General features: G+C 43.2%; 1 protein-coding gene across 1 annotated transcript in view; it reads right to left on the bottom strand.

Annotated features, from left to right (window-relative positions):
- The window catches only part of LOC116940647 (receptor expression-enhancing protein 1-like), a 51,120-nt gene extending 35,788 nt beyond the window's left edge, over nt 1-15,332 (bottom strand). Inside the window, exons 1-2 of the mRNA XM_032950751.2 lie at nt 15,116-15,332; nt 595-667 (exon numbers count right to left, since the gene is read on the bottom strand). Of these exons, the coding sequence (XP_032806642.1) occupies nt 595-667; nt 15,116-15,147 (105 nt within the window). The 5' untranslated portion in view covers nt 15,148-15,332. The remainder of the gene's footprint in view (nt 1-594; nt 668-15,115) is intronic.
- Nucleotides 15,333-16,643: the final 1,311 nt, after the last annotated feature.

Consider the following 16,643-nt stretch of genomic DNA (forward strand, 5'->3'; position numbering starts at 1 on the left):
ACAAATACGAAACGGGAGAGAAAACAGCAGAATTTCTATACAAATGGGTGCCTGCTGTTTGTATGCTGGATGAAACGGCACTCGGAGGGGGGAAAAAACAATTCAAGTCGGAAAAGAGATTCTGTTTTTGGGCTCACAGATTGTTTGCTGGATAGGGCATCTTCTCAGCACAGCATACAAAGCGGCTGGATGCTGCTGCGCAATGACACTTATCTTTACAAATGACACGAGGTTGCAGAAAATATTGAAATGTGTTTTCTAAACGGAACGTGTAGGTTGATGGTAAACGGCGGTGTATGAATGTACTGTATTTTTCTGCGATCAATGTAAATTACAGTTCTTTGTAGTACCTGTAATATTTAAAGAATAAGGGCCATTGCCTGAAACGTCACTCATGATGTTTTCCTTCACAGCGGTGTTGTTGACAAAATGTGTTGAGTTTGGGTTATTCGGTCCTGTGAACCACTGCCAATATAGCACATATACATTTGTTTATGTTTTCATGGAAAAAAATGAGTAAAATTTGCCAAATGCTTGGCAACTTAAAATGTACGGCAAAAGCATCTGACCATTGAGCGTTCTGTGCATACTCACGTATTCCCGGACATTTTTCGTCCTCACAGCTTTGTAGGATGAATACGCTGGGTACAATATGCCGAACATCAGCCTGCAACAACATACGGACAGAGGATGACAAAGCAGCAATGCATTTTGCACGTGAAAATAAAAGCAGGATATTTAGGATTACAATATGAATACATTGTTTTTTTTTCCATCTGCAAAACAACAACAGCCAGCATACGACACAATTAATGGGACTTTTATTTCATAGAAAATTGACTCATTGTGAAAAAATTGCAGCCCTTCATTGATCATTCATTGACGAAAAGGCGTTCCAAACGTGATAGCTGGAGGCGACTGCCGGTCTGTTTTGTAAACGTTACACGCTCCATCAGTTGCTAGGAAACGAGGCCAAAGAGAAAAAAACACAATGGGAGAATGGTTTTTCAAGTCCCAAACGCTGGCTTTTCCTGTCTCACCAGTTTTACAGGATGGAAACGACTGATCGATTCCACCCTTTTCTGCACAAGCACCAACACACACCACACGTCTTTAAACAACGGGATTATACCATGCTTGGCAACTTCTTTCATATTTGGGCTTCACACAGCACACCAAATATAAATTTAACCGGCTCGCATTGATTGGCTGTGACCACGGTCGAACAGGCCAGAGTCCGCTGCCGAATACAGCGGCATGGTTATCCGGACGAGCCCGTGTGCATACTTGGGGTTATTAAGCACGTGACTGTCAATGTATTGCTCAACAGGCATTCTTACACTCAAGATACGTGTATGGAATTTGAGCTTTGTGAGAACGTTGTTTAATTTGTCAAATTGGTTTCCAAATGTATACGCTTAAGTTAGATTTAGGCTTACAAAGGCACAAGCCGTGAAAACGAGATGAACAGAGAAACTATACAAACGAGACCGTGATTATGAGATCTAACATAATCGATTATTTAATAAAATCGGGACCTGCATCGTGACAGATAAGTGAATTGTTAGAGGGGGGGGGGTGAAAGGCTTCAGGCCTGCTAAGAGAAACTGCAACTCCTTTTGGTACCACATCGGAATCTCGATCACCTAAGTATGTGTCTGGCTGGATTCGGTTAGATCCATGCTGCACTGCTTAAGCCCGGGCAGTAGGCCAGGCAGGACATGTGAGAGCACGGTGTCCATTTGGATGTACTTGCAAGTTTAAGTATCAATTAAATAGTTTGTATTGTTCGTCGATGCTCAACCTGTCACTGCCGACCAGAAGAAACAGTGCAGCACAGAGTTACAGGCCATCTGCCCATCAGGACCATTGAGCGGCGGCAAAGCAATTCCTCCGTTTACAGCCAAACTAAACTAAACTATGTTTTATTTTACCAGGTAAGGCCCACTGAGCTATATAGCTCTTTGTCAGAAGCAACCTGGTCACAAATGAAAGCTCAACGAAGTGGCTTATCATACCCAAATTGACAGCAGCCGAATACAGTACTCTAAATCAGTGGGGTTCTTAACCTTCACTCAGCCTTGCACCCCTTTGGTTCTCAATTTGAATTTTTTTTATAATACATAGGTTTGATGAAACAAAGTAGTTGTACGTATGTGTCTCGTGCTTAATTTGTGTTTCGATGATTTACCTTCTAAAATAAAATCTGCCATGCCTCGCAACCCCAAAAAAGGGCATCTCGCACCCCAAGAGTGTGCGTGCACCCCAGGTTAAGAACACTGCTCTAAACGAATGTTTTTAAATGTAGAGGGAAAAACCGGAGTAGCTGGAGAAAAAGCCACACGACCACGGGGAGAACATACAAATTCCAAATATACAGGCGTCAGGATCGGGATCGAACCCATGACCTCCTGCATACCGGGCAAGGTAGTTAACATCTCGCCACCGTGGCGTCAGTGCCGTCGACTGGCAAAAGAACCCAGACATCAATTTCGAACATTTGTTGGTGAATTCCATGGATGAATTGCACCATGCCAATTATCATTATTGTTCCAAAATCATTCACTTATCTCTGTAAAACGCAGTACGAAAGAATACGTTTCAAGGTCTGCTTCAGGGTATGGCAGTGACACACGGGGGAATAAATGTGGAAGTGAGAGAAAAAGAAGAGGGTTCAAGGGCTCCGGAGGGATAGCACTTTTCACAGGGATTGCGGAACATTTAACCTCTCCGCTAGTACTGGGTCCCTCTAACCCATGGGTGAGAACAAGCACAACCCACAAACACTCGTCCTTTAACTTCTGATCTAACCAAGACCGTCCGATGCCCCCTGTTCAAGGCGATCCTGCCGACACAAAGCACGGCAGATCTAAAAAAAACATCCTCGATAACAAACAAGGAAGACAATGTCATAGATGGCAGAGGATGATCGTGGTTAGTGGATGCCAACAGCGGATATGGCAGAAGAAACACCTGTCATCAGAGCTGGCCAACTGGGCTTAAAGGAAAGGTTAATAAAAAATCAAGTGGCTATGCCACCAGTGTAGAGAAGAGCAGAGAAAGACCTAGAGTGAGATATAATGACGTGGGAAAATGGGATACGAGGACAGTGCATGTGACGAGAGGAGAAGCACAGAATAGCCGAACATGAAGAAAATAAATCTGAGAAGCTGACCTCATGCGGTAATGGGGCTTTTGGCTTAGAAAAAGGGACTGGAGAAGAAATATCAGCATTTGACATCAGGCCATAGCTAGATTGCAAGAGGTTATTCAGCCAAAACTTGGCATTTATGCACGAGACAATGACTTGTAGAGCACTCAAAATAATGTTGCAGGTTACACCAGGTATGCATTTGCGAAGGCACACAATTGCCAATGAAAAAATATTGATCTTTAATGCTTTTTTGCTGAAAGCGGCCTTCTTTCTAAAAACGCTTCTGAGTTGATTATATTGTGAATTTATATTTGCAGCAGAGTTGTTTACATATACTGCACTGTACATGTATTTATGGGTGGAGTGGTGGTGCAGTGGCGAGCTCACTGCGCTACGAACTAGGCAACCAGAGTTCGATTCCCGGCCACAGCTAACATCGGGAGAAAGCAATATCTGAACTGGTCGTGGGCACTCTTTCACCAACCTGCACTGACCAGGGTGGTAAAGTATGGTAAAACAACCCCCGACGACTAACATGACATGGGGTGGGGAGCTTTTAACCAGCAGCAGTATGACAAAGGACCGTTTTCATCATAATTAGACAAATGTATTCATAAACCACCTCAAACCACACAAACCTTACTATTGCCAAGTACGAAAGCATTAAACTTGTTTACTGTGATAGGCATGCATTGAAATGCGAAACCGTATAACCTTACGGGCTGTTTTCACCCTAGAGGACAAAACTATTTTGGTCTGGATAATTTTGTCACATTTAGCAATGAGAAACCGTGGTTCAGATGTCACTGTGGCCAGCACCCTCACAACTACAGTTATTTGTGGAGACGCAAACACAAGTATGCGGTGCCATGCTGCAGCACCAAATTAAAACGCTCGCTTTAACGTGGCATGAGTCAGGGTGCGGAGACCGTAAACCAATTATAAAATGTGCAGGAGTTACAACGACTTCTGTCGCCGCTTCCGTGGAGAGCGAAGCAATTACTTTAATACATTTAATTTTAATAACACAGTTTAAAATATGAGATTTTCGGTCAGCCTCGATGATGGCCAATACTTTTTTTCTGAGAGTCTCCCTGGGAGATCTTTAAGCAATGCATCGAGTATTTTTTTGTATGTGGGAGAAAACCGGAGTGGTTTCAGATATCTCCCCTACCAACAGGACAATAACTTACAGAGCAACCAATGATCTGCACAGCCTCCGCAAGGACATAATTTCCCTTCAGTACAGCTCAAACTATAGGTACAAAGTAAAAAAATTATAGGCACATGCCACCAAAGGGTTTGGTTTGTTTAAACTTACAATGCCAATTTATTTTAATTCATGCTCAGGCCTTTGTCAATGTATTGCTGGACGAAGGCCTCCCCACCCCGTGTTGGTCATGGAGGTTGTTCGATCATACTTCACCCTCCTGGTCGATATGCGTTGGTGAAAGACAGGGGGCTCAGGACTGGTGTAGATATTATTCGGCACTGATAGTAGCTTTGGCCAGAATCAAAATCCCATAGTGCCAGCACTTAATCCCCCTATTGTATGTCATACAATATACATTATATATAATAATTATCCATGGGTGGATTATCTGGGTTGCGGATTAGCCGTGGGTGCCAAAAAGAAAATGACATCCAGTAAGGGTGAACATCTCTTATCTGTGGCCCTATTAGCCATGATTCCTGTTATCTGTGAGAGCTGTAGGGTCCTAGAAAACTCCGATTATATCTGCGGCCCTATTTCTTCCTATTATCCGCGATTTAACCCAAAATATAAAGCGAAGCAGCTTCGTAATATTCACAATTTTTCACGGATAAGAGTCGCGACGTGGAAAATTGATGAGATTATCCACGGGGTTATTTGTGATAAGAGGAACGTAATCGCGGATAGCCCTGTGGGGAATAGGATCCATGATATTGGTCCCCTATATCACTGTGCAGGCGCCGGTTTAATAATCATTAACTGCTCCTCACCCGTCTGGTGCCATTGACTCGGTGGCCATGTGACAAACGTGTTGTCGGTAAGTAAACCGTTTAATTTTAAACCCAATAAAAACAGCTGACACATTTCTAAGTGTTGACCCGCTATTCTTGCCAAGTAAACAAAATGTGTTTTTTTAAGTCGACTTAAACATGTTTGTCATTTTCGGTGTTGTTTTGTTTAATTCACACCACCCTTCCACCACCACACCAAGGCCAACTCCACGAACCCTCGAGAGCTGCCTAAGGTATACAATAAAAGACAGTGTTATCTGCATTTCACCAACTCTCAGACAAAGCAACTGAATGGGCTAAATCGCTTACAACCGAGTCTAAAACATAAGCCATCACACAGAGAGAGAGCCTAGAGAGTTGAATGTAGCATATATTTAAAATAAATATATAAAACACACTGTACGCGGTTTTATTCGCGGAAGACGTTTCGGAAGCCATTCTGCAGCGTGCGAGTACAACAGGACTTTTCCCCAATGCAAAATACTTGGGAGCAGTGAGGACGACGCTTCAATCAATCTCCATGACCCAGGCATGCGCGGTAGGTCAATGGTAATATGCTTGTCTGGTATGATTGGAAAGGGCGGCTGGAGATGAGGCTGCCTTCACGCTTGGCTGCACCTCATAGGACAATCCCACTATGACTGCCTCCAATAACCCTGGCTCCCCCTTGCAACAGCCTCCTGGGAACCACCCCTGTGAATCAGTGTTTTCATGTAATTTTTTTTACTTAGAAACCTCTCCCTCCCAACAGTGGCTTGTTGCCAACCCCCCCCCCCCCAGGACGTGTGTCGCAATCCATATCGGATATAAAGTGAATTAATGACGTTGTTGCTTTGTTGAAATCGTCATCATTCTGCTGTGTTCTATCCACTGCTTGGTAAAGGCCTCCCCCTGCACCGTTGCCACTCCTAGCAAAAGAATGTCTTCCTCCTGCACATGGGCTAATCTCGTTGCTCAATCACCACGGTGGCAATCAGCTCGGATGTGTGATCTCTTCTTTCAGGTTTCAAGGTCAAGTTTGTTTTGTTTAAACCAGGTGAGAACTCAAGAGACCAGAATAGTCCCATTGACAAGAGCGACCCGCGTCACCAAAACGACAAAAGCAAAATAAATAAAACTACATCTGTTGAACAAAAACACCTGAATCACATGAGGAAGAAAAAAAATATTACAAAACATAATTCCATGCAGCGCAAAATCGGCTCAGGCAGATACCCCCAGGTCAATAAAAAAACTCAAGCTACAGAAGCACCTCCGATTAGCACAGTTGGCTACGTACGGTGCGAAAGAAGTTCAACATATATACAACAATTATACGGTGACTGTAGTACCAATATGGAAACAAACAAGGAAAACTGTCAAATGTCTGCCGCTCCATTGCTAGTCGTGTGTATCATCCATAAACACCTGAATTGATGTCCAGTCCAAGGCCCCTTTCAGTTTCTCAACAGTCATGAAGAATAATAAAGTTTTGCAAAATATTGCGTTTTAATTTTCAAATTTTCCAAAAATACTCCAACCACATGCACTGTTGCCTCTTTAATCCATCATGTTGATCCCAGTCCACCGTCAGTAATTGCCCAAGACACTCTTACTTACTCTCTCGTGTTTTCCATTTGTCTCTCCAACAATTATACGTGTTTTCTTCGGCTGTATTTGTTGTACACGGCTTTCATTTTGTTCAGGTTTATCTTTGGCCAAACTTCACAGCCTTCTTTGTTCAGCTCTTCAATAATTTTCCGTAGATGAATTCCACTCGTTACTATACTGACAATGTCAACCAATCTGACACGGCTCAAACTATCTCCCATTTATGGTTACTGCCTATGTCATGCAATTCTGTGCAACATTTATTTATTTATTTTATTCCTGCAAATAACTCGAAGTTATTACTTTGTTCAACACACGATTGTTTGTGAAATGTTTTAAAAGTGAGAGAAAAGGGTCAATTTTGCATAACTAGCAGTATTTATTTTACACGTGCTTAGCGAAAACTGTGAACGATTTGCACTGAAAGCTAAAGATTAGCCTTTCACAACTAATCCACACATCAAAGGACACAAATCCATTACCAAGCCTATAATACCCTTTGACCTCTGATAATGCACAGCTCACTTGGCCAATGAGCAGCACTTCTGAATATAGCACGCTGGTCTGCTTGAGGGAATTAAACTGAGCGGGAACGTGTTTTTTCTTTACCTCAAACAAAAAAATCCCAAGGTCAACCATTTTGCACAATCGTCAGCTTTAAATGCATCTATAGAAACCAACAGATGAAGGACGAAGCTCAAGAATGACAACAGAGTAGCAGCCAAGGAATGGAACATGTCTGATGTGACATCCTCCCCCCAACGCCGGGCGCTGGAGTGAAGAAATTGTTTCGTATACAGGTGTCAAGTGGAATATTACCATTGCGGAGTCGTAAGAAGAGGTGATAGTTTGGGGAGGCCTTCATCCAGCAGTGGATTGACCACCATGGATGATTATAACGATGATAGAAGCCAAAATGAGAGGACTGCTACGGCTGATGCGCAGAATAGGCGAGAGTAAGCCTCAAACGCTCATGTTTGTCAAAATTATTATCGTATTTTCTACTTTAAAAGAACTTCAGATATACCTAGCTTAGTATACAATGCTCAGAGGAGAATACCATAACTTAAAACATCCCTCAACAATATATTACTGCATTGCGCTAAACACTCTTCTCATTTCCAAAAATAAAATCTCGATCAATTCAAAACAAGACCTGCAGCATTGTTCAAGCAATCAAAAATACCTGTCCAATATCAAATTACCTTAGGTCAAACCGTCATGTTGACCAAAGACGATTACATTATATAAACGACCGTGAAGATTAAATAGTATCTTGAAGCCAAAAGACCACGGCACAGCGGCGGATATCACGAAAGTATCCAAATGTGTCCACGTTTGTCGTTTACCCAAAGCGGTTTGTATAAGCTCTTTATCCTAATGTTTTATCTGGATGCCGATACTTCACAGCGTGTCTGAGCTTTATCGACGGGCTGAACCAGGCAAATGGACGAGAACAGCCTGCACATTCATATGGTCATCTCCGTTCCAGCTGCTGGAATCGGGTTACTGTACTGTGAATGCAGGTCTGTGTGGGGGGGGAGGGTTGATAGGCAATGGTTCTTTAGAGAGCAACAGGAAATTGTCGACTGGTTTTAGGAGCAAAAGAATTGCAGCACTGGCTGCGCATGTCATACGAAACCCTTCACCCATTTGTCTCCCAGCGTGCCTTCACACACTGCCATTACAGAATGATGAAACGCCGCTCTTTAACCTTGCCGGCTACTGAAGTGCGACTTAGGCAGCGCTTCGTGGAGGAATGTTGGGAAAGGGTGGAGCGTACTTTACTTGTCAATTTTTAACAAGAATAATGAAAATCACAACGCATATGATCGGTGATGTTAATGTCTTGGAGACGTGACACGCAATCACATCTTGCCCGCGCGCTTTAAAAAAAAAATACCCAATCCCAAATCTGTGTGCTAACGGTGCTTTGCTTGCAATTGGTCAGAAGGACGCATCGTCACAGAACATCGTAAAGACACTTCGGTGTTAAAATCATTTTTCAAAGACTAACAAGTCTGATCATGTATAAACACAGCCGCTTGTTGCGTAACATATGCTGAAACTGAATCAATAACTTCAGGAATGACGCTATACTTAAGTTTATTAAAATGCGTAGTTTGGGCTCACCACCACCACCACGTGACTCACCCTGGGCGACACATTCTACTCCCAAAACAAGGCAACCTCAACGACTACTCACTCCATCTGTGTCCCCTTGGAGAGCCATTAAACCCACCGGTCCACCCTTGGGCAGTAAAGGCAATTTAGGCAAAGCACACAATCTGATTGGAAAATAAGAGATTTTGGGGTTTTGATTAAACCATCCAACTTGTCAATTAATCACAGTGATTATCCTTCGGCATGACATTTAAAACAATAGGTTTTTTTGTTTGTTAATCCCCTCCGTCGACCCCTGCAGTATAAATTGGTGCACCACAGTGAAGTCCACCGGCAGGTCCGGTATGGTGGTGCTAAGCGTGGCAACTCCCCACTACTTCCAAGACGTCTACCCAGCATGGAAGAATGGGCCAAACGTGCTCTAGAGGGGCTCTCTAGACCTCCCTGTAGTGGTAGCCCATCCTCTAGTTATGGCCTGAGCAAGTGATTTGAGGGCTGTGCCTTTAACTTGTTTATCTCGTTATCTATGGCATCTAAAAAGATGAATGGATGTCATGATCAGTTTTAAAAGATCAAAGCTCAGTGCAGTGTTGGCAAATAGCTCTTTAAAGATACAGATATATGACCTTTGTTGAGAAGCAAGCAATATCTTAAATACAAAGAATGGCAAATAAAATGGAACAAAGGTAAAAAAAAATATAGTACAAAGAAGAATGGGGAATGGAGCATTCACGCACAACCTTAACCACCCCCCCCCCCCCCCCCCGTGATACAGGAGGAGAGGTACAAGGATCAGGGAACAAACGCAAACCAGAGAAATCATATTGACTGTTACGCAGTGTAACTGTGAACACACACGGGCAGGAGATATTGTTTGAAGGGATGACGGCCAATACAGCAGACGGCTTGATTTGACCGATATGTCCGATTGGCAGCTAAAGCAGACGTGTAGACACTCAAAAGAGGATAGCCACTGCAGAGATGGCGCAATAAAAGCAGCCCACGTGCGAAGAATGGTGGCATCACAGGACCGCGAGAAATGGCAATGCCGTGATGGCTGACGATGAAGAGAAGTATTTTCTCTGCGAGGGAGATATGAGGACGGAGAGGTATAATTGAAACCCAGCAGCAATATTCTCCAATTTTGGTACGAATTTACACACCTTTGTCAACCCACTACTATATAAAGGCTTCCCTTCTGCACACTATGTCGGGCTTGGGAGTTTGACCACATGAGAGTTGTTTAAACATGTGTCTAATTACCCTAGAGTTGGATATTTTACACACTAGCTCAACGCATCTTCAACAATTCTGGATTACAGGCACAAGGCTTCATATGCCTTCAGTTTTATTTGTTTAAAACACGTGATAAATAATTCCATTCATTATCAACATTGTGGATCCAATACTGTGTCTATTACAGTTTTTTTGTTGGACCATACCGTTAAATACCTCGTTTTATTAGTTCGCAAGGTACCCTGGTTCTCTTTCTCTGCAATATTGGTGTTTTTGTCTTGTGTTTTTATTTCTGCTGTACTCGCGCACCACAAATCTCCCTTGTTAAAAAGCCAGTCAACCGGCCAAATGTGATCATCCATTTAACACATCAAATAAATTGAAACTTAATGAACTCAAACTCGTACTTCAACCACATTGATCAGTGCGAGTGGTGAAGGGAGGGAGAGCGGGGACAGATTCAGAAATCACTCCCCGCTATTGGCCATGGCCGGGAAGTGAACTCAGGAAGTTAGGTTCGTACCGCAGATGTCCTCACCACTGCCGCACTGCGTACATCAATATTATGAATTATTTAAAAGTAAGATAAATATTACATGTTTTTTTTTTACCTGACATAAATACATATTTATTAACTACATTTCAGTGGAACTCCAAACATGCCACAGTGTTTTAAATAATGTAAAAAAAACACACACATGATCTTGTAATAAGTTACATTTCACTTACCAAAATTTATCAAACTTTTGAAAAATAACAAAGCAATAGTAACTGCCTTTTTTCACTTCCTAATGTATTGTAAATGACATTTTTCACAGGTGCAGGCTAGGTTATTTTCATGCTACAGCTCACCATCGATTCCGAACCGAATAATATTTGTCGTGCCACCTTAAGCCCCCCTCAACAATACACAATGTCCCACTGTCTCGTGTGCCACTTGTTCAGATAATTTCCTTGACAATGGTCTCCACCCTGTTGGCCTTGTCGAGCAAAGCAGCTAACATCAACCGTAAAAGGTCATGAAATCCAATCGGCATCTGGACAAAATTACAGGGCTTGCCTATAAAAGGAAGAAAAAAAATCGCTTGTAAAAAATGTCACTCTGGCAGTGTAAAAACAGGCCACAAGGTTTATGCAGAGCAAGCACCTTCGCAAAGAGTAAGAGTACGCAACTCTCCATAATCTTGGCGACTATGGGGCAGACCAAAAGTTAATGGACATGCGAAAGCCTAACGTGTTAAACGCAGGTCTGATTATCAGCGATGTTATCGACGATTTTGTTCCACTTAACCATGCCCAAAAAAAAATTTTCGCAAATAATTGGGAACACGAAAAATATAGCCGCTGGTAAGAGTTTTCACGGACTCAACGTCTCCAGCGGATAACAGGAGTAGCGGGTAATAGGGTGCGTTTGTCTGTAATTAGTGTGGTTGCAAAAACACCATCTCCACATGCCAGGCAACCATGAAGAGTTTTTTTTTTACTCCAACGGGAAATTGAAAGTAAATTTCTTTGTTCACTGTTGAGGCACTGTACGGCAATGTTTTCTTTTCTATGGGTAAAAAAAATAAACTGCTTCCACACATCCATGCTTCTCACACACAGGGGGGGGGAGGAAGATTTACACCTAGCACTGAACTGTACGCACACAGAAAAAAAAGCGCCTGCTTCAAACTAACCCAATAGAATGGTGGCCAGTTCAACAAGCGTTTTTTTTTGGGCTCGCGAATCCCAAGAGCGGACACATTCTGAATAAGCCTTCTGCGCTGTGGGCGGTGACTACGAGAATTTGATTTTAGTGGAGAGGAGACGCCTTGAAAGGCCCAAAAAAATAGATTTGCATGTCATTAATTTTCCTATTTGTGGAGATAATTTAGTTGAGTCCTTCAATGTCTTTAATTTCAAGCTGACAAAAACTGTGTAAAAATCATGACAATATTTTAGTTTTATAGATGTTAACTGCAACAACACCGGAGTGACGTCAATCATAAAATGCCTAAAGCCATAGGCGACGCAAACAGCACAATTCGCATAGAAACACGCAATTATGACGAATATCAAAATAAATGGTACTCCACCGATATACTTGTCTGAACAATTACAAATATGTCTAAAGTCCCTTGAATTCCGTGATGTATAACGACATCAACATTAATATTTGCACTTAATCACCAGACTGTGGGTGGTACACTACTGTCATGTGCTTATCCATATTCCACATATAAACATAACACAAGTGTGTTGTTATGTTTGTGATTTTTAATGTAACGGACGGTATATCGTGGCGTCAATGTGTTTTGACACAGATTCACATGTCAGTCTAATAAAACTATGCCTTTGTCAATTCAACTGTCAGCTTCGTTTTGATCTATCCACACAATGTTTATTTTTAGAGTGGCCACTCAAAATGTGTAACTCTTGGTTGTAATTACCTGACTGATATACCTGAGAACCCAGCCTGGGCGTACTGCGTACGTACTTCTAGGGTCAGTCAAATTATTACTGTTCCTGTAATTTAAGTATTTTACTTATAATCAGCTAAGCGCCTGCTGAGACTAAAAGTATGACTTTCAAGGAGGAGACATGAGTAAAAAAATACAAGAAAAGTACAAAAAAAAGCATTACAAAATGCAGCACTATATTGGATTTAAAATGAATATGTAAATGTGAAATGGAAATTGTTCCAGAAATTCAGGGATTTGAAAACATTCCAAAAACACGTACATTTTGACCAAGGCATATTGAAGACTGGGATCGAGATATTGTCCCATGTGTGAGTGGCATAAAACTAAAGGATTTTACAAATTCTGGCCTGCACGGGCCACCTGGTGAGTACCACTGGGAGGTAAAGTTATACATATATTTCCTGCCAAAGAAATGTGTAATTTCCATTACTGCTTCAAAAACAACTCCACAATCCAAAGCAAATTCAGCACATGGGGCAATGAGATTAAGTGCCCGGCTAAACCATGACAAGATGGCTCGAGTTGAACAGAACTTCATCACGACGATGTTACTCCTGTTGACAAACCAAAAACGTGGCCAGGGATGTAACTCGGCACACAAAACTGTGGACGAATGTTAGCTCAAATAATAAACTAGATGTTCACTACAAATCGAGTATTACATGGTAGTGAATACACAGCCAATTATAAATTTACCACCGGATTTATGCCTTCCCATGTGAAAGTCATGGGATTGTTTGACCATACTTCACCACGCTAGTTAGTGCCAATTGTTAAAGGTGGGGGGGAGGGATTGAAGCAGACATCACTGGCCACTTTGGGAATTTAACTCGGGTTGTTGCCAGGTTAACAGCATTGTCTACTTAACCACTGCACCATCAAAATTACTCCACCCAAAAAAAGTATTTATCCACATTGAGAAATACAATGCTGTATAACTTCGACGTTCAACCGTTACTTACTGTAATCTATTTGTCTCAAACAATCTAAACAAATACAATCATCACAAAATTCCCACCAAACAGATGGCCGTTGTGGCCGTGCTGACTCATTGCCATTATAGAGCCACGCGTCATTTGTTGGCAGAGTTTATTTTTAAAACGATTATGAACTTTCACGACAGAAAAAAAACACCTTTGTCAATGCCTGGCGATGTCAGGTTCCAAACAAAAACGTGCATGTCATGTCAGCAATGCAATCTGATGTACAGTATATCGTGTGTGTGTGTATATATAACGTGAGTTTCTTCACCAAACTCTTTGTTACCACACTCCACTGGACGAAAGCCTTCCCAAAACCGTGTCGCGGTCATGGGGGCGTTTGACTATACTTCACGTTAAGCCAATGCGGGTTGGTGAAAGGAGACAAGTTCAGTTATCACTAGTCACTAATGTTATCCATTGCTGGGAATAGAACTCAAGTCAGAAAGGCTGGGTTAATAGCATTCAAAACGTTAGCCTATAACACCCATTGTATGTTTACGTCACATATCTATGTTATTGTGCCAACCATGCACATTACTCTCCATGCATTCCTAACATCCATCACGAATGGCACACAAAACAAACAAGCCATGACTTGCTAAGTTACGACTCAAGCACTCGTATGTTGTTTAATAATAAGAGTACTTGAGAGTACGTGTACCCTTGGCACTAAGACAAAACTCTGTTTCAAACTACTTCGATTATAGTGTTTAACATGTGTATGACCAACATCAACAGTATACGTATGTACTGTACAAAGTTTGCAGTTTCATGTTATTCCGATCGAATGCACAATACAGCATTCATAAACTACATGCCACGTGTATGATTGGGGCAGTGGTGACACAGCAATCGAGTGGGGGAGGGCTTCTGCTTTGTGAACCCAGAGCCACCCGAGTTCGATTCCCAGGGCCCACGTGTAAAACATCTGTGGCGAGCGTTGTCTGAACCCGTCTGGTCTTCGGCCTCTTCTTCCCCCTCCCCATCCATCCATCCATCGATCCCCGCCTCCTTTCTCCGGTCCGCACCGACCCGGCATGGCCAAGTGCGGTTCAAACAAAACATCTCTCGTGACCGATAATGGCACGAGAGAAAAGGGCCCCCCCCTTCCACCCGGCGAGCTGCTTGGCACTCCCAACTCACGCCGCACGGCATATCCACACTGGCGATTGCGAGCGACGTTTTTTGTAACGGGGGGGGGGGCCCTATGTACAACGAGTCACAAAATGTGTATATTTACTTCTCACACCACCCATCCCCTCGACGCAGCGCGCATCCTCCCGCAGTGGACAATGCGCTCGACCCGTAGCCACCGTGTATCGCGCCGACGAAACGTTCGATCGGCGTTCGCCGATGTTTTCACTTCACGTCTCTCATCCTCGTTTCGGAGGAAAAAAAAAACAACGAAACGCACAGGAACGCGCGCACTGCTAAGGAGAAAACAGAAGAACCCAAAGCCTAGGCCACCACATCTCGCAAAGTCCCGCCGCAGTGATGTTAACGTAATACTACACCGCACGCTGAATGATGCTGGTGCCGCTTGTTGCAGGCAGACTTACACGACCAGCCTCGAGATGAGCCACGACACCATCTTCGGGGATGTATCTCTCGGCGCTTGTAATGAAGAACTCGGATCACCGTAGACACCCCGCCACACAATCTGTGAGTAGTCGAGAAAGCAGCAGCAGCAGTAGTAGTAGAAGAAGAAGCGGAGACGCCGACGCCGAGGACTCCGGTGGTGGTGGTGGTGATGGTTGCGTCAGAACTGCGCGACCCGGGGAGGCATCCGACATTCGCCCCGCCCACCCCTGGCCCCGCCCACCCCTCACCCCGCCTGCGGCTTCTTCTCCCCGCTCCACTCTCACACCCGGCACCACCACCAACAACAACAACGATAACGACAACCCCACCAAAGCCAACAACCAAAGCCAACAACCACGAACAACAACAACCACCACCAATTTAACACGTAGGCTTTCGCGACCAATATTATTCATAATAAAGGGTTTTTTTGGTGGGGTTAGATCGCGTTATTTATAAATGTGTCGTGACCCTCCACCACCCGACACGGCCAATCAGCACAAAAAGTGTCACGTTGACAAAAGACAAATAGTTCACTACTATAGCCCACCGGTGTGTTGAAGAGTGAATCCACAACATTTACAGTTTGAGTACGACGTTTCGCTGGTAATTACATCCAGCATCATCGGGCAATTCGCCAGAATTCTGGCAAGAATTCTGGCAAGAATTCTGGCGAATTGTCCGATGATTGTGGATTCACTCTTCAACACACCGGTGGGCTAAAGTATTGAACTATTTGTATTTTGTCAACGTGACACTTTTTTGCTGATTGGCCGTGTCGGGTGGTGGAGGGTTACGACACATTTATAAATAACCCGATCTAACCCAAAAACCTTTATTATGAACACCACCACCAGGTTGTGACCTGCAAGTGGATGAAAGCAAACAAGAAGCAGAACTCTGGTGCCTCTACAAATAAATAAACACCGTGCTTATATATTGTTGTTATTGTTTTGTAAATCCAGCAGCCCACTTGATTGGCTTTTCAGACCGACACTTCCAAGCAGAATGTCTCAAGCAAACTATTAACCGGTGACATCAACAGTGGTGGTGCCGAGAGATTGGGGGGCCCCCCCTTTTCAATCAATACGATCTCAGTTAAATGACATAAAATAGAGATGTAGACATTGTTTTGGGGGACTTTCAATTGACGAAATCATACGTATAAAATGTTTGCAAGATGACTAGGGGATGTGGCAAGACGAGAGAAGTCAGTAAAGACCAAAAACATGTATCTAGTGAGACGAGAGAAGGGGGGGGAGAGGTGAATTAGCTATTTGTATTAATCAGTGTTTTATATTTATTTAGTAGGATTTAATTTGAGATTATATTTGAACACCCCTAATTTTTTTTGTTATGAATCAGGGGTATCTTAAGTTACTTGGGGCCCTATCCCTAGTACCCGCACTACCAGCACCAACATTGCTACTTCTTGCCAATCCCGTAACGTCGGGGAGGAATGGCTATAGGGGGCTGAACCCGCCTTTCTCCCCCCACGCCCCCCAC

Source organism: Petromyzon marinus, chromosome 9 (genome assembly GCF_048934315.1).
Source record: "Petromyzon marinus isolate PM22_M1 ecotype Great Lakes invasive population chromosome 9, UKy_Petmar_22M1.pri1.0, whole genome shotgun sequence".
Lineage (NCBI taxonomy): Eukaryota > Metazoa > Chordata > Hyperoartia > Petromyzontiformes > Petromyzontidae > Petromyzon > Petromyzon marinus.